A 26482-nucleotide genomic window follows, 5' to 3' on the forward strand; every position below is an offset into this window, starting at 1 on the left:
AGTACTATAAAAATTTTCTTGAGTTGCGAGGACAAGATAGGAAAATTAACCACACTGAAATATTCAGGTATCGGTAGAGGGATTGCAGAATAGTTTAATAGAAAGAAGACAGTTGAAAATGAGAAATATTTGCATCCTAGCTCTGCCCTTTGGTGCCTGACTCGTTTGCATATGGGACCTGTCAAAGGGCCTGAGTTTAGCTTGGAGAAAATCGGGAGGCCAGCATGGCCTGCCTATCTTTGCCAGATGCAGGATGGCCTGGGAAGAGGCTGAGATGTTTTGAGAAGCTCTGGGGAACAAACTAGAACCAATGGGTAGGCGCTCCAGGGAAATCTGTTTGGACTGTTTAGCATTTAGAAGGTGAGCTATCAAAGAGGGAATGGGAAAGGATGAGAAGTAATGAATCTCACACCCCGGAAGACTTCAAAGCAGGCTGGAGCCCCCAGCTCCAGATGGGAGACCTCCAAGAGCTGGAAGTGGGGGCGGGGCAGCTTTGGATGGGTTTGGTAAATCTTCCTTGGCCTTGTTCACAGAGAGATAGAGAACTGTCACAATAAGAGTTTGCGACCAGCCTGGGCAACATAGCAAGACTTCATCTCTACTAAAAAAAAAAAAAAAAAAAAAAATTAGCCAGGCATGGTGGCGCACACCTATAGTCCCAGCTACTAGAAAGGCTGAGGTAGGCAGATGGCTTGAACTCGGGAGATCAAGGCTGCAGAGAGCTATAATCACACCTCTGCACTCCAGCCCAGGTAACAGAGCGAGACCCTGTCTCAAAAGAATAATAAAATTAAACAATAAAATAAAATAACAGAAAATTATCACAATATGATTAAGACCATCATGTGGGTGTCTGATAACAGTCTCATGAAGTTCTAGTTATTCCTGGAAAAAAAGAGAGAAATTTGTTCCTTATTCAACTTGGCTTAGAAAAGAGAGAAAACTCCCAATTTAATAAGACTGATAATTAACTTGACTTTTGAAATGCAACATGTCAAATCCGACTCAAGATTAATAGCCACAGACAGAAAGCCCTGGCGAGCATGGAGTTATCCACCAGGGGGCGCACTTGGCTTGGTCTTCCACAGAGCTGCAGCAATGGTAGACCTGACACGGGAACACATTTTCACTCTCTTTCTCTACCAGAGGCAAGAGCCACTGCCTATTCTTATCATCAGTATGGACGTAAGTTTTCATTTACCTAAGGTTCTTTGAAGAATCTGAAGGCGTCTTTTATGTTTGATGGTTTGTGTTTGATCATTTCTTGGATTATTTTTTTGTGGGAAAAAATAAGCACAATTATCAAATTTTTGACCAACACAGTTTCATTTCCAGATTTCTTTCCAACTTTAGAACTACTAACTATGACAGGAGCAGCCACCCATTACAAGAGCAATTCTCCCGTCCTTCCATGGTGTAGGCTCAACCCAAGCTGCCAATCAAGCATGTGCTGGGCTTGGTAAAAACCTTCTTAAAGGAGTGCAGAACCAAGAAACTCTGACTTTGTGCTCAAGAAAAAGTTGAAGTCTTTCATCTTCATGATTCTCTATGTTTTGGAGACTCTAACATTGACGTGAGCCTTTGATTACATGTTAATAGCACGTTATTGCTAGGACTGATGCTATGTTCCATTCAGTGGACCTACGATCATCAGTAGCTACAGCTGCTGTCCACAGACCTGGGCACACCTTTTAAAAGACACTTCACTTCCCAGAATGGTCATTTCCCCACTCCTCCTCCTATCGAGATGTTTTCAACCATTGGTTTTTTGTTTTTTGTTTTTGAGACGGAGTCTCTGTCCCCCAGGCTGGAGTGTAGTGGCCCCATCTCGGCTCACTGCAACCTCCGCCTCCTGGGTTCAAGCAATTTTCCTGCCTCAGCCTCCCAAGTAGCTGGGATTACAGGGATACGCCACCACACCCAGCTAATATTTGTATTTTTAGTAGAGATGAGGTTTCACCATGTTGGCCAGGCTAATCTCGAACTCCTGACCTCAGGTGATCCACCTGCCTCGGCCTCCCAAGTGCTGGGATTACAGGCGTGAGCCACCACACCCAGCCTTTTTTTCTTTTTTTTGAATGGTCACTACTGCCAAGGAGGAGGTGCAGACAGTGTGGTCTGGAATTTACTGTCCCTGCAGAGTAGCCTGAGAGCAGCTCCCACCCTCTGAAGATGGATCTGATCAGCCCCCTCAGCTGGCAGACGTGAGCTTTGTCACTGCCTACAGTTCTTCTCAGCCCTCTTCTTCCCTCACTCTTCCTACTTGGAAAAACCCTATCAAGGAGATCAGCCTCTTGTTCTCCCAGAACTCCGTGCGATTACAACGTAAGCACTTTTTAAAGACCTTCAATGTTAGCATGTTTATATCTAATAGTTATTTATCGATTAGATTGACTCTCCTAAGAGCTGTGAGCTCTTGGAGGACAAGAATGCCTCACTGAGCTCTCTAGCTTCCAGCACAGTGCTTCCCACTGGGTAGGACAGATCAGTAGTTAGGTCTTGAGTGAGAGAATGAATCTGGAAGAATCTTGACTGCAACCTCATGGGGGACTCTGAGCCAGAACTACCCTGCTAAACCTGTCTTGCTAGGCAAGACTGCCGGGCATGGTGGTGCGTGCCTGTAGTCCCAGCTACTCAGGAGGCTGAGACAGGAGAATTGCTTGAATTTGGGAGGTGGAGGTTGCAATGAGCCAAGATTGCACCACTGCACTCCAGCCTGGATGACAGAGTGAGATTCCATCTCAAAGAAAAAGAAAAGAAAAGAAAAGAAAGAAAATAAAAGAAAAAATTTTGTCCTGGCTTCTCCTGAAGGAAAAATAAAGATTTGAAAGTAAAATTATGTTAAAGCAATCGACTGAAGAAACAGTTTTAGAAATCAAAAGATCAAGCTAGATAGTAGGCTTTCTATTCCTCAAGCATATCATTTAATTTTACTTAAACAATGATTATTCAGGGGTGAAGGTAAATTATTCAGGGGCATTTTCTTATTCAAGGGTGAAGATACATTATTCAGGGGCTGAGGTATCTTGGCATTGTAATATACATTCCTGGGCAGACCACACCTAACATTTGCAAAAAACCAGCACAAGAATTTTAATAGGTTAACAAATGGTACTAGGAAAACAGGATATCACATGCGAAAGAATAAAGTTAGAGCCTTATCCAACACCATAAACAAAAATTAACTCACAATGGACCAAAGACCTAAATGTAATACCTAAAACTATAAAAACGTTTAGAGAAAAACATAGAGCAGAAACTTCATGACATTGGATTCGGAAATTATTTCTTGGGTTTGATACCAAAGGCACAGGCCACCAAAGAAAAAACAGACAAATTGGACTGTATGCAAATTTTAAAATTTTGCGCATCAAAAGACAGTGTCAACAGAATAAAAAGGTACCCCACCCAGGATGGGAAAAAACATTTGCAAATTGTTTATCTGATAAGGGAATGATACTCAGACTATAGAGAGAACTCCTGACACCCAACAATATACAAAAATACAAACAACTGATTCAAAAATGGGCAAAGAACTTGAATAGATATTTTTCCAAAGAAGATATACAAATGGCCAATAGTACTTGAAAAGATGCTCAACATCACTAATCATTAGGGAATTGGCGAGCATGTGGAGAAACTGGAACCCTTGTGTGCTGTTGGTAGGAATGCAAATGGTACCGCCATGATGGGAAACAGCATGGCGGTTCCGCAGAAAATTAAAACCAAAATCATATCATCCAGCAATCTCACTTACCCAAAATAACTGAAAGCAGGGTCTCAAAGAATTATTTGTACATCCACGTTCATAACAGGATTATTCACAAGGCTAAAATGTGGAAACAACCCAAATATCCATCAAGGGATAAGTGAGTATACAAAACATGGTAGATACATACAATGGAATATTACTCGGCTTCGAAAAGAAAGGACATTCTGGGCCGGGCATGGTGGTTCACGCCTGTAATCCCAGCACTTTGGGAGGCCGAGGCGGGCGGATCATGAGGTCAGGAGATCGAGACCATCCTGGCTAACACAGTGAAACCCCATCTCTATTAAAAATACAAAAAAAAAAAAAAATTAGCCGGGCGTGGTGGCGGGTGCCTGTAGTCCCTGTAGTCCTAGCTACTGGGGAGACTGAGACAGGAGAATGGCATGAACCCAGGAGGCGGAGGTTGCAGTGAGCCAAGATCGCGCCACTGCACTCCAGCCTGGGCGATAGAGTGAGACTCTGTCTCAAAAAAAAAAAAAAAAAAAAAAAAAGAAAGGACATTTTGAAATATGCCACAACATGGATGAACCTTGAGGACATTATGCAAAATGAAATGTCGGTAACAAAATACTGTATGATTGCACTTACGTGAGATATTTATAGTCAAAATCATACAGAAAGTAGAACGGTGGTTGCCAGGGGATGCAGAGACGGAGGAATGGATGGTTATTATTTAATGAGTATAGAGTTTTGGTTTTATAAGATGAAAAGAGTTCTGGAGATGAATGCTGGTGATGGTTGCATAACATTATGAATGTATTTAATACCACTGAACTGCGCCCTTAAAAATGGTTAAGATGGTAAACTTCATATTATGTGTATTGTATAATAATTTTTAAAAATTGAAAAAGAATACAAATGGAGAAACACCTATCATATGTATCAATAATTAAAAGTTATAAATCATGGCTCAGTCTACATAGCTATACAAAGACCTGCTGCTTTCTTGGTGGCTAAAGGAACCCCAAGGCTCCTTCCAATCCCCTGCCACTCTGAGTGACAGCACAGATGTGCTGAAGCAGAGAAAAAGCTGGGCCCAGGCCCAAGATTCCTGAGCAGTGACTGGACTCTCCAAGCCTCACTATGACCAAGTAGAATTTATTCTAGGAATGTAAGGTTGGTTTGATATTAGGAAATTCATTATTATCATATATATAATCTTAATAGACTTAAGGAAAAGAATCATATGATTAGTTCCAAAAATTCAGCACCCATTCTTGATTTTTTAAATATGTAATAACAAATGTTAACAAGGATGTGAAGAAATGGAAACTCTTGCACATATTGGTGGGATTGTAAAACAGTGTAGCTGCTATGGAAACAATATGGAGGTTCCTCAAAAAATTAAAGATAGATTTACCATATGACCCCACAATCCCACTTCTGGATACATATCCTAAAGAATTGAAAACAGGATCTTGGAGATATTTGCATACCTATATTCATTGCAGCATTATTTACAATAGCCAAGATGTGAGAGCAACCCAAGTGTCCAACAACAGATAAATGGATAAAGAAAAGATGGTATATATATACAATAGAATATTATTCAGCCTTAAAAAGAAAGGAAATTCTGTCATATGCTACAACATGCATTAACCTTGAGAACATTATACTACATGAACTAAACCAACCACAAAAAGACAAATACTGTATGATTCAACTTACATGAGATATCTAAAGTAACTCAACTCACAGAAACAGAAAAAAATACCCAAAAAGTATTTTTTGGACAGATATATTCTCATTCTCAGTATAAATATATGTATGCATACATATTTACATGTATGTGTGTAGATGGAAGGATAGATATACAGATAATCTCTCATTCATATTAGTCCTATAACCAGACTCTTATTCAGGAAACTCAAGAGGCATTTCTCCAAGAGCAAGAACAAAGCAGGATGCCCACTGTATCTCCAGCAACCATTCAAGGTTATCCTAGAGGTATTAACAATGCAATTAAACATGATAAATAAATCAGGTAGAGGCATAACAATAGGTAAAGATGTAAAACTGGCTGGGCATGGTGGCTCATGCCTGTAATCCCAGCACTTTGGGAGGCCAAGGCGGGCAGATCACCTGAGGTCAGGAGTTGGAGGCCAGCCTGGCCAACATGGTGAAACCCTGTCTCTAATAAAAATTCAAAAATTAACTGGGCATGGTGGCATGGGCTTGTAGTCCCAGCTACTCAGGAGGCTGAGGCAGGAGGATCACTTGAACCTGGGAGGAGGAGGTTGCAGTGAGCTGAGATCATGCCACTGCACTCCAGCCTGGGCAACAGTGTGAGACTCCATCTCAAAAAAAAAAAAAAAAAGAAGTAAAACTATCTCTATAACAGTATACGTAGAATTGAACAAGGCAATAGGACATAAAATTAATATATAAAAATCAAGCCTTCCTATACCCAAACATTAAGTAGGTAGAGAGTATAATGATAGAGAAACCCCCTCTCTTACAATAGCAACACAGAAAATTAAATGACTTAGGAATAACCTTAAGAAGATACATGTAAAAATCTATGTAAGGAAAACTTTAACACACAGTGAAAATAAACTTGAAGAACTGGAAAGGCATTCCCATTTCTAGCATAGGATGACCTAACATCTGTTTTCCCACAGTGAATATTGTAGTATAAATTTGATGCAATGCCAATCAGAATACCATAGCCTTTTGATGAAGTTAGACAAGTTGATGTTAAAGTTCACATGGAAAAACAAACATGCAAAAATAGCCAGGAAAACAATGAAAAAACAAAAACTGCAAAAGGGGAACTAGTCCGACAAGACATTAAAACACACTATTTTCAGGCGCGGTGGCTCATGCCTGTAATCCCAGCACGGAGTTTCGCTCTTGTTGCCCAGGCTGGAGCGCAGTGGTGCGATCTCAGCTCGCTGCAACCTCTGCCTCCTGGGTTCAAGCGATTCTCCTGCCTCAGCCTCCTGAGTAGCTGGTCTTGAACTCCTGACTTCAGGGGAGCCACATCGCCCAGCCAGGAATAAGGATTTTCAATAAGCTCTTCCCATTCCCCACCCTGACCTCCGGCTGATGCATGGTGCGGCCCGGGGAACTCCTGGCCAGGTTCATAATCCTGCACCCAGGAAAGACCACATATTTACCAGCTTGGACAGTGACCTATTTGGCCTGGTTTTTTTCTTTTAAATCTTTTAAGTCTTTCTGGGGGAGAAATGCTTCATGGATTCTAGCTGCTCATCCTGTCTTTGGAGCCAATCTCCCTCCAGCATGATCAGATAGCTCAGATGAGCCTCTGCTCCTAGCTGGAGGCAGCGCTTTCCCACACTCCTGAGGAGGAGGGGAGAATTCCTCTGGGGCAGCACCTCAGGAATGTGCTCAGCCCCTGCCCAGCCCCACCACCCCAGCGGGGGAAGGACCTGCCCAGGTCAGTTTGGGAGGAGGCACCAGGTGTCTGCGGCTAGCTCTCTGTCCCTCCTGGCTGGCATCTGTCTGCCTGCAGAGAATAAACATTCTGATCTGCTCCTCCATGCTGTACATATCACAGAAGCAGACTCGCACAGGGTGGGATTTGGGGAAACCATGGGTATCCTAAACCTTACCATTGATTAGGGAACTCTTCGTAATTCAGGGTGAAGCACACACGTTGTACAGCCAAGTACAAGTACTCTCTTGTGGCCGGGTGCGGTGGCTCACACCTGTAATCCCAGCACTTTGGGAGGCCAAGGCAGGCGGATCACGAGGTCAGGAGTTCAAGACCAGCCTGGCCAACATGGTGAAACCCCGTCTCTACTAAAAATACAAAAATTAGCTGGGTGTGGTGGTGTGCGTCTGTAGTCCCAGCTACTTGGGAGGCTGAGGCAGAGAACTGCTTGAACCCAGGAGACAGAGTTTGCAGTGAGCTGAGATGGTGCCACTGTACTCCAGCCTGGGCAACAGAGTGAGACTCTGTCTCAAAAAAAAAAAAACAAAAAAAAAAACAAGTACTCTCTTGTACTCTCTACAAGAGAGTCTGAGCACCATCTGCCAGACCCTCAGCTCTGAACTCAGGTCAGGTAAAAGGAAAAGGAGGGGCCGGGCCCGGTGGCTCACACCTGTCATCCCAGCACTTTGGGAGGCCAAGGCAGGTGGATCACGAGGTCAGGAGATCGAGACCATACTGGCTAACATGGTGAAACCCTGTCTCTACTAAAAAATACAAAAAATTAGCCAGGCGTGGTAGCGGGCACCCATAGTCACAGCTACTTGGGAGGCTGAGGCAGGAGAATGGCGTGAACCTGGGAGGCAGAGTTTGCAGTGAGCCGAGACTGCACTGCTGTACTCCAGCCTGGGCAACAGAGTGAGACTCCGTCTCAAAAAAAAAAAAGAGGAAAAAGAACAATGACTTACCAACCCCCAATTCCAATTTCATGCATTTGCATTTACCTTTATCAGGAATTTTGTCCACACTGCCAAGGAAATATTCTGGTTTAGGAGAATTCCAAGCAACGCTGGTTCCTTTGATAAGACACATGAATAAAAAACAATAAGAAAAAGGGTATTCATCAGTACACATTTGCAAGCACCTTGGGCCCATATTTTGTATTCCATTTTTTGGTTTTTTGTGTGTTTTTTTTGTCTTTTGAGACAGAGTCTCGCTGTCACCCAGGCTGGAGTGCAGTGGCAAGATCTCGGCTCACTGCAACCTCCGCCTCCCAGGTCCAAGTGATGCTCGTGTCTCAGCCTCCCAAGTAGCTGGGACTACAGGCATGAGCCACCATGGCTGGCTAATTTTTTTGTATTTTTAGTAGAGACAGGGTTTCGCCATGTTGGTCAGGCTGGTCTCGAACTCCTGACCTCAAGTGATCCGCCCACCTCGGCCTCCCAAAGTGCTGGGATTACAGGCGTGAGCCACCGTGCCTGGTCTTGTTTTCCATTTTTAAGTTGAAATGCTAATATAGAACTCAACTTGTGTGAGCAAAATGTGTGTTTGAAAGTGAATGCCTTGATGTAGACAGTGGTGCCGCCTCACTGCCGATTGCAGAGGTGCCTAGGCAGTTGTCCTGGGCTACCCTCAGGGAAACTACCCTCAGGAATTGGGGTGCAAACATCTGTCTGCAGAATACCAACACAGTGCCCATTCCCTCTCCCTGCCTGGGGCACTTGTACCCACGGCTGGCAGATTTCCAATACACTATTCTATCCTTATTACTGTGAGCAAACACCTATCTTAATTCCCAAAGTGCTAAATTTTTCCCATAATATGAAGCTGCTTTGGGGAAACAGTGTGTTCTTCACATGTGTCATTTCTATGGGTGTGCTTAAGGTAAGTCATTTTTTGGTCTTGTTTTATCATCCACTGAATGGGGTATTAATGACTGCACTAATTCTCTCAAACCACGTTGTGCACTTAGAAGGATTCGTGTGTTGGGTTGAAAGTTAGGATGCTGCTAGGGGCTCCTGTTGTCGGGAGTGGGGAACCCCACTTGCAGATCAGGTTTCTGTCCTCTGAATGCCTCCAGGGTGGCAGAACCTGCCTAACACTGCACATCAAGGATCACCCCAAAATACAGGGATATTCAGACTTTGGAGCACAGATTCCATAGTGAGTGGAAGGTTATAGAGAGGATTTCAGACAGTTGTTTCCTTCATATCTCAATTTGGCTTTGCCCCACCAGTAGTTGGTTTAAAGACTGCTGGTATGATAGTATAGCACATTTAAGACAACACATAGGCCTATAGAAATGTGTGCACTTATTATGTTAATGACATACACTTGCCTTTTCTCATGTCTGTCTTTGTAATGGATCTGACTGCTGTTGCTTCGTTAAATGATGGGTCATACGGAAACTTTGGAAACACCTGCAGTAGAATTTCATCTCCAGTGGAGCAAACAAAGGCATGTTAATACAGCAACGCAGGATTGATATATTTTGCTCTCTAAGTGCCTAAAGCAGTCTATGAATACAGTGAATACATGACGCAAACGCCACAGATATGGGACGTTATTCCCTAAAATGCCTTGTCTTGGGAAGGAAAACTCCAATTACCTAAATCATTTCTGGAAAATTGTGATGTCTGAGACATCCTGGGCAGTAAACACTGCCCACTAAAGATATATGGCCCAGATCTCCTGATACTTAGTGCCCTAATAACTCTTCTGGTTTCTGTTGTCATTCTGATGCACCTTTGAGGCTGTTTGCAAGATGACTCATAAAAATAGGGTAAAGTTTGTGGGGGCACAGATGAATCAGAACAGATTCTAAAAGCTCAGAAAGCTCTTTATAAAACTGTTGCTAATTCATGAGGGTTACATTTTTGAAATACATTAAGTTCTCCTTCCCTTTTAAGTTCTCAGGCTTCTGGCTTCCCTGGGAAGAAGCAGTTTTACCTTCCCCTCTAGGCTTTCCTTGCTAAGTCACAGAAAACAGCCCTCACAAAGCCCACTCATCCTATATTTATTCTCCGTGTATTTCCAGGGCTGTTGGTCCTCGGTGGTTTCCACTCGCTTGATGTAACAGGAGCTCACCACAGAGACACCAGAAAATGAACCATTGGGGTCACCAGGACAATGAGGAGCTGCTCTCACCACCTGTCCTTGATGACCATGCTGACCTACGAGTCCCTGGAAATGCTGCCCAGAGGGAACTGCAGAGTTGAGCCGTGGCCTCCAATGCCAAGGCCCACCTGGTGTGAGCTGGGCTGGTCAGTGGACTCTTGAGGGGTGATGGGAGCTTCCCAAACCCCCAACCGGACTCCCATCTTCAGATGCAATCACTCCCCTCCTACACATATGGCGCCGAATTCAGAGACACTGGGGTCACCTGCAAGGCCGAGAACAAGGCTTCTGCCTCCTAGACAGCAGGTGCTGAGGGCACAGCTAGGGGGACTGCGAGTGCTACCTGCATCTGCTCATGCATCCCCTCCTGGTCACCTGCCAGGCAGTTGTCTATGCAGACTGCCCGAGGCCTCTGTGATGGCTCCCGTGGGGAGGAGCAAGCCCAGCGCTCCTGACACCGACAGCTGCCGGAACGGAATAGAGGCCCATCGGGTGTCAAGAGATCTGCTCCCTTGCAAGCAGGAATGAACAGGCATCGCTCTGTGATCCAAATGCCTCCTAACCCGGGGGGAAGCATCAGCGCCACTCTCCCAGTTGCTCCTTCTCACACCTAAGGTGACCCTCAACCTTCACTCCTGATGCACAGCCCAGGCAACCTCAGGAGAGACTTCACTGGCCTTTGGACAGCTTCCTTCAGCAGACAGCTGTGGTTCAGAACCCTTTTCTCCATCTCAGCTCTCTGCTAAAGAGGACTTCCTTGGGCCTTGGCTTTGCTTTGTTCTGGTGGTGGTGGTGGTGGTGGTAAAATACACTTAACATAAAATTTCCATTTCTGCTATTTATTTAGAGACAAAGTCTCGCTGTGTCACCCAAGCTGAACTGCAGTGGTGTAATCATAGCTCACTGCAGCCTTAAACTCTTGGCCTCAAGCAATCCTCCCGCCTCAGCCTCCTGAGTAGCTGAGACTACAGGCATGTGTCACCACACATCCGGCTAATTTTTTAATTTTTTATAGAAACAGGGTCTTGCTATGTTGCCTAGGCTGGTCTGGAACTCCTGGCCTCAAGTGATCCTCCCACCTCAGCCTTGCAAAGTGTTGAAATTACAGGCATGAGCCACCATGCCTGGCCCATTTTTACTCTATTTAAGTGTACAATTAAGGGTATTCAAAACATTCACAGTGTTGTGTAAACATCACCACTGTTTATTTCCAGAACTCCAGGCTGGAGTGCAGTGGTGCAGTCTCAGCTCACTGCAACCTGTGCCTGCCAGGCTCAAATGATCCTCCCACCTCAGTCTCCCAACTAGCTGGGACTACAGGTTCACGCCACCACACCCAGCTAATTTTTTTTTTAATTTTTAGTAGAGACAGGGTTTCACCATGTTGGCCAGGCTGGTCTTGAACTTCTGACCTCAAGCAATTCACTTGCCTTGGCCTCCCAAAGTGCTGGGACTGAGGCGCTCGGCTTCCAGAACTTTTAAATCAACTGAAACAGGGCCAGGCACGGTGGCTCATGCCTGTAATCCCAACACTTTGGGAGGCCGAGGTGGGCGGATCATGAGGTCAGGAGTTCGAGACCAGCCCGGCCAACATGGTGAAACCCCATCTCTATTAAAGATACAAAAAATTAGCAGGGCATGGTAGCGCATGCATGTAATCCCAGCTACTCGGGAGGCTGAGGCAAGAGAATCGCTTGAACCGGGGAGGCAGGGGTTGCAGTGAGCCGATATCGCGCCATTGCACTCCAGCCTGGGTGACAGGGCAAGACTCCATCTCAGAAAAAAGAAAAAAAAAAATCGACTGAAACAGAAACTCTACACCCATTGCTATGATTTAAATGTGTCCTCAAATTTCAGGTGCTGGAAATTTGATTCCCAATGTGGTCGTCATGTTAGGAGGTAGGGCCTAATGGAGGTGTTTGGGTCATGGAAATTGTGCCCTCATTAAGAGGTTAATATGGTTATCACAGGAATGGGTTAGTTATCATAAGAGTGCATACCATGTAAAAGGACAAATTCAGCCCTCCCTTGCTCTCTCTTTCACCCTCTATGGCATTTCCGCTTTCCACCTCTATGGCATTTCTGCTTTCCACCATGGGATGATGACACAGCAAGAAGGTTCTTGCCAGATGCTGGCCCCTCAGTCTTGGACTTCCCAGCCTTCAGAATTGTGAGCCAATAAATTTCAACTTATTACAAATTACCTAGGCTGTGGTATTCTGTTATAACAGCACAAAATGGACATGTAGCAGCTGCACCATCTTACCTTCCCACCAGCAATGTATGAGGGTTTCAATTTCCTTCATCCTCACCAATATTTGTTATTTTTCTTTTTAAAAAAAATAGCCATTCTGGCTGGGCACGGTGGCTCACACCTGTAATCCCAGCACTTTGGGAGGCCGAGGAGGGCAGATCACCTGAGGTCAGGAGTTCGTGACCAGCCTGGCCCACATGGCAAAACCCCATCTCTACTAAAAATGCAAAAATTAGCCAGGTTTGGTGGTAGGCATCTATAATCCCAGCTACTAGGGAGGCTGAGGCAGGAGAATTGCTTGAACTTGGGAAGTGGAGGTTGCAGTGATCCGAGATTGCGCCACTGCACTCCAGCCTGGGTGACAGAGCAAGACTTTGTCTCAAAAAAAGAAAAAAAAAAAGGCCAGCACAGTGGCTCACACCTGTAATCCCAGCAATTTGGGAGGCCAAAGCGGGAAGATCATGAGTTCAGGAGATCGAGACCATCCTGGCTAACACAGTGAAACCCTGTTTCTACTAAAAATACAAAAAATTAGCCGGCCATGGTGGCAGGCGCCTGTAGTCCCAGCTACTCAGGAGGCTAAGGCAGGAGAATGGCGTGAACCTGGGAGGCAGAGTTTGCAGTGAGCCGAGATCACACCACTGCACTCCAGCCTGGGTGACAGAGCGAGACTTTGTCTCAAAAAAAAAAAGAAAGAAAGAAAGAAAGAAAGAAAAAAACCAAAATAGCCATTCTAGGCCGGGCGTGGTGGCTCATGCCTGTAATCCCAGCACTTTGGGAGGCCGAGGCGGGTGGATCACGAGGTCAGGAGATCGAGACCATCCTGGCTAACACAGTGAAACCCTGTCTCTACTAAAAATACAAAAACTTAGCCATGCGTGGTGGCGGGCACCTGTAGTCCCAGCTACTCGGGAGGCTGAGGCAGGAGAATGGTGTGAACCCGGGAGGCGAAGCTTGCAGTGAGCCAAGATTGTGCCACTACACTCCAGCCTGGGTGACAGAACAAGACTCTGTCTCAAAAAAAAATAAAAATAAAAAATAAAAAGCCATTCTAAGAAGCGTGAATAGTGATATTTTGCATTTCCCTAATGACTAATGATGTTGAGCATCTTTTTATGTGTTTATTGGCCATTTGTATATCTTCTTTGGAAAATAGCTATTCAAGTTATTTGCCCATTTTTGGAGTGGGTTATTTGTTTGTTTTGTTGTTAAGTTACAGGAGTTTGCTGTGTCTTCTGGATATTGATCCCTCATCAGATATGTGAATTGCAAACATTTTCTCTCATTCTGTGGGAGAAATGCCTTTGATATACAACAGTTTTTAATTTTGATGATGTCCAATTTAGCTATTTTTTCTCTTTTTGCCTGCTTTTGGTGTCAGATTTAAAACATCACGTGCCTAATTCAAGGTCATGAAGATTTTCACCTATGTTTACTTCTAAGAGACTAATAGTTTAAGCTCATTAATTTAGATCTTTGACCTACTTTGAATTTTTGTATATGGTATAAGGTAATGAGCTAGCTTCATTCTTTTGCCTGTGACCTTCCAGTTTTCCCAGGACCATTTGTCGAAGAGACTGTCATTTCCACTCTGTTGGCTTTGACATCCTTGTTGAAACTCAATTGACTGTCCGGGCACGGTGGCTCACGCCTGTAATCCCAGCACTTGGGGAGGCCGAGGCAGGCAGATCACGAGGTCAGGAGATTGAGACCATCCTGGCTAACACAGTGAAATCCTGTCTCTACTAAAAAATACAAAAAATTAGCCAGGCGTGGTGGCGGGCGCCTGTAGTCCCAGCTACTCGGGAGGCTGAGGCAGGAGAATGGCGTGAACCTGGGAGGCAGAGCTTGCAGTGAGCTGAGATCACACCACTGCACTCCAGCCTGGGTGACAGAGTGAGACTCCGTCTCAAAAAAAAAAAAAAAAAAATTAGCTGGGCATGGTGGCGCATACCTGTAATCCCAGCTACTAGGGAGGCTGAGGCAGGAGAATGGCGTGAACCCAGGAGGCGGAGTTTGCAGTGAGCCAAGATGGCGCCACTGCACTCCTGCACTCCAGCCTGGGCGACAGAGTGAGACTCCATCTCAAAAAAAAAAAGAAAAGAAAAACTGACCATAGACATATGCATTTCTTTCTGAACTTTCTATTCTATTCTACTGGTCTATGTGATTAGCCTTATACTAGTATCACACTGTTTTGATAACTGTGCTTCGTAGCAAGTTTTGAAATGAGAAAGTGAAATTCCTCCAATTGTTTTCTTTTTTTTCAGGACTATTTTTGCTGTTTGAAGCATTTGAAATTCCATACGAATCTTATGGTAGATTTTTCTCTTGCTGGGAAAAAAGCCCTTGAGATTTTGATAGGGATTACATTGAATGTGCAGATCACTTTGGGCAATTTTGACATCTTTTTTTTTTTTTTTTTTAATAGATACCATGTCTTACTGTGTTGCCCAGGCTGGATCTCAAACACCTGGGCTGAAGTGATCCTCTTGCCTCAGCCTCCCAAGTGCTAAGATTACAGGTGTGAGCCATCATGCCAGGTCAATTTTGACATCTTAACAATATTAAGTTTTTCAGTCCATGAACATGAGATTCTTTGTTTCTCTATTTTCTTTTATCAGTGCTTTGTAGTTTTCAGTACTGGTATAAGTCTTTCACTTTCTCGGCTAAGTTTATCTCCAAGTATTTTATTCTTTTTGATATAATCGTAAATGGAATTAATTGTTCTCATATCTTGTTTGGATTATTAGTGTATATATCGTTAGTGTATAAAAACACAGCTGATTTTTGTGTGTTCAATTTGTACCCCACAACTTTGCTAAATGCATTTACTGGTTTTGTTTGTGTGTGTGTGTGTGTGTGTGTGTAGTCTATATGGTTTTCAACATATAAGATCAAGTCATCTGCAACCAGAGATAATTTTATTTCTTCCTTTCTGATTTGGATGCCTCATTTCTTTTTTTTTGCCTAATGACTCTGGCTATGACTTCCAGTACTGTATTGAATAGAATTGGTGAGAGCAGGCATCCTTGCCTTGTTCCTGATCTTTGAGGAAAGCTTTCAGTCTTTCAACATTGAGCATGATATCATCCATGGGTTTTTCAAACAGGCTTTTATTACGTTGTGGTAGTTTCCTTCTATCTCTAGTTTGTTGAGTGTTTTGGTTTTTTTTTTCAATCATGAAAGGGTGTTGAATTTTGTCAAATGCTATATCTGCATCAATTGAAATGATATTTTTTCTCCTTCATTATATTAATGTGGTATATTACAGTGATTGATTTTTATTATGTTCAACCATCCTTCTGTTCCAGAAATAAATCCTTCTTGGTCTGGTGTATAGTCCTTTTAATAGGCTATTGGATTTGGTTTGCTAATGTTCTGTTGAGGATTTTTCTGTTTATATTTACAAGAGACATTTGTTTTTAGTCTTCTTGTAGTGACTTTGTCTGCCTTTGGTATCAGGGCCATACTCCATACTGGCCTCTTAGAGTAAGCCAGGAAGTGTTTCTTCCTCTTCAGCTTCTTGGAAGGGTTTGAGGACTGGTGTTAGTTCTTATTTATAGCTTTTGTAGATTTTGCCAGAGAACACATCTAATTCTAGACTTTCTTCGTTGGAAAATTTTGATTACTGATTCATTCTCCTTACTTGTTATGTGTCTATTCAGATTTTCTTATTTCTTCTGGAGTCAATTTTGGTAGTTCGTGTGCTTCCAGGAATTTTAAAATTTCATCTAGGTCATCCAATTTGTGAGCATACAAATGTTTATATTCTTCTCTCATTAAATGCTTTCTATTTCCAGAAAATTAGTAGTAATATTCCCACTCTAATTTCTGAATTCATAATGGGTCCTCTTCTTTCTTCACCTATCTAGCTAGAAGTTTGTCAACTTTGTTGGTCTTTTTAAGTAACCAATTTTGGGTTTCATCAGTTCTCTTCTATTGTTTTTCTGTTATTTCACTTCTTTCCTCTGTATACTTTACTATTTCCTTCTTTCTCCTAGCTTTCAACTTAATATGCTGTTCTTTTTCTAGTTCCTTTAGGTGTACAATTAGGTTATTTATTTAAGATCCCCCTCCCTTTTTTTTTTGAGACAGAGTCTTTCACTGTTGCCAGGCTGGAGTGCAGTGGCACCATCTCGGCTCACTGCAAGCTCCGCCTCCTGGGTTCACGCCATTCTCCTGCCTCAGCCTCCCAAATAGCTGGGACTACAGGCGCCCGCCACCACGCCCAGCTAATTTTTTGTACTTTTAATAGAGACGGGGTTTCACCATGTTAGCCAGGATGGTCTCGATCTCCTGACCTCGTGGTCCGCCCGCCTAGGACTCCCAAAGTGCTGGGATTACAGGCGTGAGAAGATCCTCTTTTTTAATGAATGCATTTATATCTATAAATTTCCCTCTTGGCATTGCTTTCACTGCATCCCAAGTTTTGGCATGTTGTGTTTAATTTGCACTTATCTCAAGGCAGTTTCTAAATTCCCTTGTGATTTCTTCTTTGACCCATTGATTATTTAAGAGTGTGTTGCTTAATCTCCGTGTGTGTAAATATTCCAGATTTCCCTCTGTTGTAGATTTCTAGTTTCATTCCATTGTGATCTGAAAAGATACTTCGTATTATTTCAGTCTTTTTCAATTAATGAAGATTTGTGTCCTAACATATGGGCTATCCTGGCAAATATTCCATATGCTCTTGAGAAGAATACATATTCTTCTGTTGCTGGGTGGATTGTTCTGGATATGTCTGCTAGGTCTAATTGGTTTAGAGTGCTGTTCAAGTCTTCTATTCCTTTATTGCTCCTCTGTACAGTTCTTTTTTTTTTTGAGATGGAGTCTCGCTGTCTCCTGTGCTGGAGTGCAGTGGTGCCATCTCGGCTCACTGCAACCTCTGCCTCCCTGGTTCAAGTTATTCTCCTGCCTCAATCTCCCAAGTAGCTGGGACTATAGGGGGGTGCCACCATGCCCAGCTAATTTTTTGGGTTTTTTTGTTTTTGTTTTTGTTTTGAGACGGAGTCTCGCTCTGTCTCCCGGGCTGGAGTGCAGTGGCGCAATCTCGGCCCACTGCAAGCTCCACCTCCCGGGTTCATGCCATTCTCCTGCCTCAGCCTCCTGAGTAGCTGGGACTACAGGTGCCCACCACCACGCCTGGCTAATTTTTTGTATTTTTAGTAGAGATGGGGTTTCACCGTGTTAGCCAGGATGGTCTCGATCTCCTGACCTCATGATCCGCCCGCCTCGGCCTCCTAAAGTGCTGGGACTACAGGCGTGAGCCACCGCCCCTGGCCTCTTCTGTCTAGTTCTATTCATTATTGAGAGGAGGATACGGAAGTCTCCAACTATCCTTGTCTCTCATAAACCATGTGGTTTAACATCTATTTTGTCTGAAAATAATACAGCCACCTCAGCTCTCTTTTGGCTATTATTTGCATGAAATACATTTTCCATTCTTTTACTTTCAACCTCCTTGTATTCCCTAAGTGAATCTCTTGGAGACAGTAGATACATGGACAGGTTTTTAAATCCAATTTGCAAATCTCTGCCTTTTATTAAGAGTTTAATCCATTTAAATTTAATGTGATTACTGATTAAAAAGTATTTAATCTGCCATTTTGCTGTTTTGTTTGTTTTTGAGATGGAGTCTCACTCTGTCGCCCAGGCTGAAGTGCAGTGGCATGATCTCGGCTCACTGCAACCTCTGCCTCCCAGGTTCAAGTGATTCTCCTGCCTCAGCCTCCCAAATAGCTGGGATTACAGGCATGCACCACCACGCTCAGCTAATTTTTGTGTTTTAGTAAAGACGGGGTTTCACCATGTTGGCCAGGCTGGTCTTGAACTCCTGAGCTTAAGTGATCTGCCCACCTTGGCTTCCCAAAGTGCTGGGCTTACAGGCGTGAGCCACCAGGCTCAGCCATTTTGCTATTTGTTGTGTATATGTGTGTTGTGTTTTTGGTCATTTAGGGGTTTGTGTTTTGTGTGTGTTTTCTTTTGCTCGTCATTCCCCCATTACTGCTTTTTTTAAAAGTTGGTTCTTTATAATGTTCCATTCAACTCTTTATTTCTTTTTCTTTTTTTTTTTTTTTTGAGATAGAGTTTCACTCTTGTTGCCCAGGCTGGAGTGCAATGGCGTGATCTTGGCTCACGGCAACCTCCGCCTCCCGGGTTCAAGCAATTCTCCTGCCTCAGGCTCCCGAGTAGCTGGGATTACAGGCACCTGCTGCCCGGCTAATTTTTGTATTTTTAGTAGAGATGGGGTTTCATCATGTTGGCCAGGCTGGTTTCAAACTCCTGACCTCAGGTGATCCCCCCACCTCAGCCTCCCAAAGGGCTGGGATTACAGGCATAAGCCACCCTGCCTGGCTTCGACTCTTTCTTTTACTCTTTTGTTCCATATTTTTTTAGTTATTATTTACTGGTTACCTTGGAAACACCTAAACTAGTTAAAATTTGTTTAAACACCTAGTATCTTAAATTTTTAACAACTTAGCTTGAATAGTATCAACTTAGTTTCAATAGTATACAAACACTCTGCACACATATATCTCTATTCCCTTCCCTTTATATTGTTGTTATTACAGAGTCTATCTTTATACACTGTATGGCCATTAACAGATGTGTAATTATTATTTCATGCATTCACCTTTTAAATAATATTTTCAAAAGGCAGAAGTTATAGATGAAACCTAAAGTACAATAAGACTTTTAGAGCTAGTAGTTACCTTTACCAGCATTTTTTTTTTCTTATGTCAAGTGACTGTTAAATGTCCCTTCATCTCAGCCTGAAGGGCTCTCTTTGCCATTTCTCATAAGGCGGGTCTCTCAGCTTTTGTTTACCTGAAAATGTTCTGTTTCTCTTTTATTCTGGAAAGATAATTTTGTCAGATAGAGAATTCTTGCTTGACAGTATTTTCCTTTTTCCTTTTTTTTTTTTTCAAGAAAGGATCTCACTCCCATCACCCAGGCTGGAATGCAGTGGCGCAATCTCAGCTCACTGCACCCTGGACTTCCCAGGCTCAGGTGATCCTCCCACCTCAGTTTGCTGAATAGCTGGGACTACAGGTGTGCACCATCACACCCAACTAATTTTTTTTTTTTTTTTTTTTTTTGTAGAAACAGGGTTTTGCCGTATTGCCCAGGCTGGTCTCGAATTCCTGGGCTCAAGTGATCTGCCCACATCAGCCTCCCAAAGTGCTGGGATTACAGGCATGAGCCACCATGCCCTGCTGATCACATTATTTTTCTTTCAGAACTTTGAATGTGCCATCCTACTGCCTCCTACCCTCTGTGGTTGTTGAGGAGAAATGAGTGGTGAATTTTATTGAGGGTTCCTTTTATGCTGAGTCACTTATCTGTTACTGCTTTCAAGATTCTCTTTGTGTCTGGATTTTGACAATTTGATAATAATGTGTTTCACTGTGAATCTCTGAGTATTCTGCTTGGAGTTCATTGAGTAACTTGAATGTGCATATTCATGTCTTTCAACATATTCAGGAAGTTTGGGGCCATTCTTCATTCAAACATTCTCTTCATATCTCTCTGTCTTTCCCTTGAGACTCCCATAATGTATATTTTAGTATGCTTGATGATGCCCCACAAGTCCCACATGTTCAATTCATTTTCTTTTTTTTTTTTTCTTTCTGCTTCTCAGGCTGGATACTTTCAATGTCTCATCTTCAAGTGTGCTGATCCTTTCTTTTCTTTTTTCATTTTTTTGAGACAGAGTCTTGCTCTGTTGCCCAGGCTGGAGTGCAATGGCGCGATCTCAGCTCACTGCAAGCTCTGCCTCCTGGGTTCACGCCATTCTCCTGCCTCAGACTCCCGAGTAGGTGGGACTACAGGCACCCACCACCACGCCCTGCTAATTTTTTGTATTTTTAGTAAAGACGGGATTTCACCGTGTTAGCCAGGATGGTCTTGATCTCCTGACCTCATGACCCATCTGCCTCGGCCTCCCAAAGTTCTGGGGTTACAGGCATGTGCCAAGTATTCATTTATTACACTTTTCAGCTCTAGAACTTTTCTTTGGCTCTTTTCAATAATTTCTATCTCTTTATGGATATTATTTTATTTATACATTGTTTTCCTGATTTCCTTAAGTTATTTGTTCATGGTCTCCTTTAGTTCAGTGAACATTTTGAAGATGGTTGATTTAACATCTTGTATAATAATTTTAATTCCCAGGTTTCCTCAGGAACAAGTTCTGCCAAATTTCTTTTTCCTGTGAATGAGCCATCCTTTCCTGTTTCTTTGTATGTTTTATAATTTTATGTTGAGAGATGGACATTCTGTGTATTACATTTTGATAACTCTGGAAATCTAATCCTCTCTTTCAGTGATTGTTGATTTTTGCTTATTGAAGGCTGAAGCCATTTTTTTGTAACTTTTCCAAACTAGTTTTGCAAAGTGCGTACTTCTTGTTGTGTGAAAGTGCTGAATTTTCTGTTTTCTTATCTCTGAAGTTAGTCAATGACCTGACAAAAGTTTCCTTAAGTGTCTATCTCCAAAAAGAGAAAAAAAAAAACCATTATTTCCTTAAATCCCCTCAACAGGGTTGCTTGGAAGCCTCTTCAGCCCATAGAGTTTTTTAACTGGCATTTAATAATGCCAGTTAAAACAACTGTCAGTTTTAGCGCTAGCCCCTTGGAGCTCTAAAGTAGCAATCAGCAATCAAAATACACGCCCTGAGTTTTAGAAGACAGGTCTCTATTGCCCATCCTGGCACCAGCAATCCTCACTAGGAATGTGGACTGCTATCCACACTGCTGCCCGTCACAGGGCTTGGGAATGGAGGATGGTAGCCACTACCCAAAATGTTGAAATTCGGCAGCCTCTTCATCAAGCTCACTCTTGGACACTGCAAGTGTTCTACTAGACACCAATATTCCATAGCTACTTAACATAGTTCTTGCCAGCTCAGTTGTTGTTTTGGTAAAGGGACAGATTCCTGGAGCTCCCCACCCCACCATCTTCCATCTGGGCCTTAGTTTTTCTCAAATAGTAAATGAGAGGCTTGGGGTAGATGAATGAGTCACAGCCTAGAATCACCTGAAGGGCTTTAAAACCTAGTGATGCAAAGGTCTCACCCCACCTCACAGAATCTGATCACTGAAAGTGAAACAAGATGTCTCTCTCTTTTTTTTTAATAGACAGTACAGCTCTGACGCCCAGGCTGGAGTACAGTGGCACAATCATAGCTCATGGCAGCCTCAAACTCCTGGGCTCAAAACATTCTCCCACCTCAGCCTCCCGAGTAGCTGGGACCATAGGCACATGCCACCACACTTGGCTAATTTGTCGTGTGTCGGGGGCGGTTGGGGGGGGAGTTTTTTTAGTGTTTTTTGATATGTTGCTGAGGCTGGTCCTGAACTTCTGTCCTCCAGCAATCCTCCCGCCTTGGCCTCCCAAAGCACTGGGATCATAGGTATGAGGCACCGCACCCGGCCAAGGGGTGTCTTTTTTTTTTTTTGAGATGGAGTCTTGCTCTGTCGCCCAGCCTGGAGTGCAGTGGCATGATCTCGGCTCACTGCAAGCTCCGCCTCCCGGGTTCAAGCAATTATCCTGCCTCAACCTCCCGAGTAGCTGGGATTACAGGTGCACACCACCATGCCCAGCTAATTTTTGTATTTTTTTAGTAGAGATAGGGTTTCACCATGTTGGCCAGGCTCATCTCGAACTCCTGACCTCAGGTGATCCACCCACCTCAGCCTCCCAAAGTGCTGGGATTACAGGCCTGAGCCACCACGAGGGCCTGGGGTGTCTCTTTAAAACAGTCTCCCCAGGGTATTCTCACACTACCAGATGGTAGCCCTGCTCCTGCTCCATAGATCACTCTTTGAGGAGCAGGATCCTTTCCAGGTGTTTATTTTCCACGTTTAGCTTAATTTATTTAGGTTTTGACTCATAGAGAAACAGATTCTAGCCTCAAGGCAAAGCACTTGCTTTCCCCTCAAAGCAGCAGGAACAGGCTACTTGAGAGACAACCAGAAACAAGCATGCAACTCTTCAAACACAGGCTAAAGGCTTCATAGCAGGAGGCTACTTACCAAATATTTTAGCCAAATGTTCCTCTCGCTCATTTGAACCTGAGGCAAATGCAGCATTGTTCAAGCTCTTTTGTTGGGAAGAGCCTATGGGAAAATAAACCATGGCTGTGATTAAGTCTTTCATTGGGTCTGCAGCTGTTCCCTTCAGATTGATACTCTTCTGCACGGGATTTTGAGGGGAGCATCATGCACTTGGCCTGAACCCACCTATTCTGAGTGTCACAGAGCATTCATGAAGTGTCTGCAAGCATCTGAAGTTCCAACACAACACCAGGGGCTAAGCTCATTTTCACATAGTCTGTTGACAGACAATATGCATAAGCATTGAGAGATTTGTGCACATGGCAGGTTTAATGCTACAGGAAAACGGGTAGAAAGGCCTACATGGTGTATGGCAAATGATTTCAAGTACAACCACTTTGATCCAATAAATGACAATGCACAGTTCTCTGTTAATAAGACACTGATAAATCATTAAGAATAGACATACTTAATCATGCAAGCACTTTGCTAAAAACGTGTTCCTCAAAATGTATCTGCCAAGGGAGCATCATAAAACATGGTGCAGGGCAAGCTATTGAGATTATGCAGTGAAATATTCATATCTTTTCTCAATGGCTTATGGAATGCATTGGCAGAGTGATTAGTTACTAAATTGCTTTACTGAGAGTCTTAAAATTCCTGGCACACATAGATGGCTTATTCTGATAACTAATTACTCATTGTTACTTTTCTTCCTAATTCACATGATGTCCACCTTACAAGGTTTCTCTTTTCTTCATGTGATTTGGGGTTAATATGCATTATTTTTGCATATGTGGCCAGCTGCTTCCTCTCAGCATTGGCACTGGAGCATCAGTGCTGGAAGAGAAATCAGCTCTGCTTCTCTGGGCAAATATTTTACAGAGGATGAGGTGGAATGATGGCAGAGGTGACAGGGAAGGACGCAGGAAGACATTACTCTCCCAAGCCGGTGACTTGGGCACTCCTGGGCAGTGATCTATAAAGCGCTGGTGAACAGAAAGTGATTACACTTCTCACAGCTCCTGTTACAAGGAACAGTGAACCCCACTTGCAAACCGGGTTTCTGTCCTCTGCATAGCCTCCAGAGTGGCAGAACATGCCTGACACTGCACGTCAGGGATCACCCCAAAATACAGGGATATTCACACTGAAGCCTATAGACTCCCATATTGGGAGGAAGACTGTAGAGGGGATTTCAGAGAGTTCTTCACATCTGTTTGGCTTTGCACCCCCTCCACCACAGTAGTTGATTTAAGGAATGCTAAAATGCTAGCATCGCATATTTGACATAACACAGAGGTCTGTAGAGGTATGTACACATGTTAGGTTAACGACATATACTTGCTTTTTTGTGTGTCTCTCTTTGTAATGGATCTGACTGCTGTTCTTGTTTCATCAAATGATGGGTCATACGGAACCTTGGAAAACACTTGGAGCACAATTTCATCTCCAGTGAAGCAAACAAAGGCATGTTAATATCAGCAATATTTTGCTAAGTACCTAAAGCAGACTATGAATACAATGAATGCATGACACAAACTCAATGGATATTGGACATCATGCTGTAAATGCCTTGTCTTTGGGAAGGAAACTCCAACTACCTAAATCATTTCCAGAACATTTTAATGGCATGAGACATTTGGGGCAGCAAACACCGCCCACTAAAGATATATGACCCCAAATCTCATGATACTCAGTGCCATAATTCTCCTTCTTCTTCCTCTTGTCATTCTGCCACACAAGCACTGGGGAGGCCCCCAGTGATATCAGAGAAGCGGGCCTTTCCCGACCTCCTGCGCCAAAGCCACAGTGGCCTCCCCCAGATTGCTATGACAGAAGGAAAATAAACCACTCTTTGTTTAAGCCACTATACGTCAGGTTTTCAGGAAATTGCAGCCAGGTGCATTCTTAACCGGTACAGCAACTATGGCAACACACGGACTGCCCTCACCGGGATGATCTTGACCACTCAGTTTTATGACCCATTATTGTACAGAGGAACCAAGCCCACCCTCCTAAAGATCATAATGCTCCTGGAGACTGGCCTAGAGTAGAAGACTTCAGATCATTCACACAAGCTTTCACCCAGCCTTATCTCTGCACAGAAACAGTATGAGGTGCTGGGGGTTCAGAGAGGAAGGTGACCTGGTGTGTGGTGTGCCTCCCCGAGCCATCTAGATAGCGGGAGAGGCAGAAGTATACACAGATACAACCAGACATGACACAGCCACACAGAGCTACAAAGCAAGGGCCAGGGAAGACAGGAGGGGAAGAGCTCGGCCTGCTGGGGAAGAAGTGGGCCCTGCTGGTAAGGGTGGGTTCTGGATTCAGTTGACCACAGTATTTATTGAGACCCAAGGTCACTCCTGTTCACCGACATTCGATGTCTCTGTCAACTTCCTTCACCAACAATCTGGCGCTCATGATCTCACTCCAGCCCTGGTAGGCCAGTGTGTGACATGCAAGACACCTGGAAACAGCGTCTAGGAAACACTAGCTCATGAGCTACAAGCATCATGAAAAGCCCTTGAAGCAGTCATTGAAGGGGTGCTGCAGACCAGCCATAGCCCACACCAAGATCACACATGACTCACACACTCCACCCCACGCTTCGTGCCACTGAAGAAGGATGTGGAGCAAGGAGCCCAACCCCAGCACTTCCTGGGATGTGACTGCCTGGGACCCGACAGACGCAAAGGGGAAAGCTGTCCTCAGAGAGTTTTGAAGCTTGTGTAAAAATGTTCTATCTGAAAATTGCACCCACAAAAACAGGGGTAGGAGCCATGGGGGCAGAAACAAAGCAGAATAGATTCTATAAGCTCGGAAATCTCTTTGTTTATAAAGCTGTTGCTAATTCACAAGGGTTACATTTTTGAAATATATTAAGTTCTCCTTCCCTTTTAAGTTCTTAGGTTTCTGGCTTCCCTGGGAAGAAGCAGTTTTACTTTCCCTTCCAGGCTTTCCTTGCTAAGTCACAGAAAACAGTCCTCACAAACCCCACTCATCCTGCATTCTCAGTGCATTTCCAGGGCTGTTGGTCCTCGGTGGTTTCCACTCGCTTGATGTAACAGGAGCTCACCACAGAGACACCAGAAAATGAACCATCGGGGTCACCAGGACAATGAGGAGCTGCTCTCACCACCCGTCCTTGATGACCGTGCTGACCTACGAGTCCCTGGAAATGCTGCCCAGAGGGAACTGCAGAGTTGAGCCGTGGCCTCCAATGCCAAGGCCCACCTGGTGTGAGCTGGGCTGGTCAGTGGACTCTTGAGGGGTGATGGGAGCTTCCCAAACCCCCAACCGGACTCCCATCTTCAGATGCAATCACTCCCCTCCTACACATATGGGGCCGAATTCAGAGACACTGGGGTCACCTGCAAGGCCGAGAACAAGGCTTCTGCCTCCTAGACAGCAGGTGCTGAGGGCACAGCTAGGGGGACTGCGAGTGCTACCTGCATCTACTCATGCATCCCCTCCTGGTCACCTGCCAGGCAGTTGTCTATGCAGACTGCCCGAGGCCTCTGTGATGGCTCCCGTGGGGAGGAGCAAGCCCAGCGCTCCTGACACCGACAGCTGCCGGAACGGAATAGAGGCCCATCGGGTGTCGAGAGATCTGCTCCCTTGCAAGCAGGAATGAACAGGCATCGCTCTGTGATCCAAATGCCTCCTAACCCGGGGGGAAGCATCAGCGCCACTCTCCCAGTTGCTCCTTCTCACACCTAAGGTGACCCTCAACCTTCACTCCTGATGCACAGCCCAGGCACCCTCAGGAGAGACTTCACTGGCCTTTGGACAGCTTCCTTCAGCAGACAGCTGTGGTTCAGAACCCTTTTCTCCGTCTCAGCTCTCTGCTAAAGACTTCCCTGGGCCTTAGTTTTTCT

At 44.1% G+C, this 26482-nt stretch overlaps 1 protein-coding gene across 12 annotated transcripts in view; it reads right to left on the bottom strand.

Annotated features, from left to right (window-relative positions):
• Nucleotides 1–26482, bottom strand: part of C12H2orf92 (chromosome 12 C2orf92 homolog) — a 38770-nt gene that overhangs the window by 4528 nt on the left and 7760 nt on the right. For 7 of the 12 annotated variants that reach the window (XM_063789535.1, XM_063789533.1, XM_016949038.3 and 4 more), the window contains 4 exons: nt 23947–24048; nt 22578–22661; nt 9505–9603; nt 8171–8242 (listed from right to left, as the gene is read on the bottom strand). In XM_063789535.1, the coding sequence (XP_063645605.1) occupies nt 8171–8242; nt 9505–9603; nt 22578–22661; nt 23947–24048 (357 nt within the window). The remainder of the gene's footprint in view (nt 1–8170; nt 8243–9504; nt 9604–22577; nt 22662–23946; nt 24049–26482) is intronic. The other 5 variants (XM_063789539.1, XM_063789536.1, XM_063789541.1 and 2 more) reach the window with 3 other exon arrangements.

The sequence above is a fragment of the Pan troglodytes genome, chromosome 12 (assembly GCF_028858775.2).
Source record: "Pan troglodytes isolate AG18354 chromosome 12, NHGRI_mPanTro3-v2.0_pri, whole genome shotgun sequence".
In the NCBI taxonomy this organism is placed as follows: domain Eukaryota; kingdom Metazoa; phylum Chordata; class Mammalia; order Primates; family Hominidae; genus Pan; species Pan troglodytes.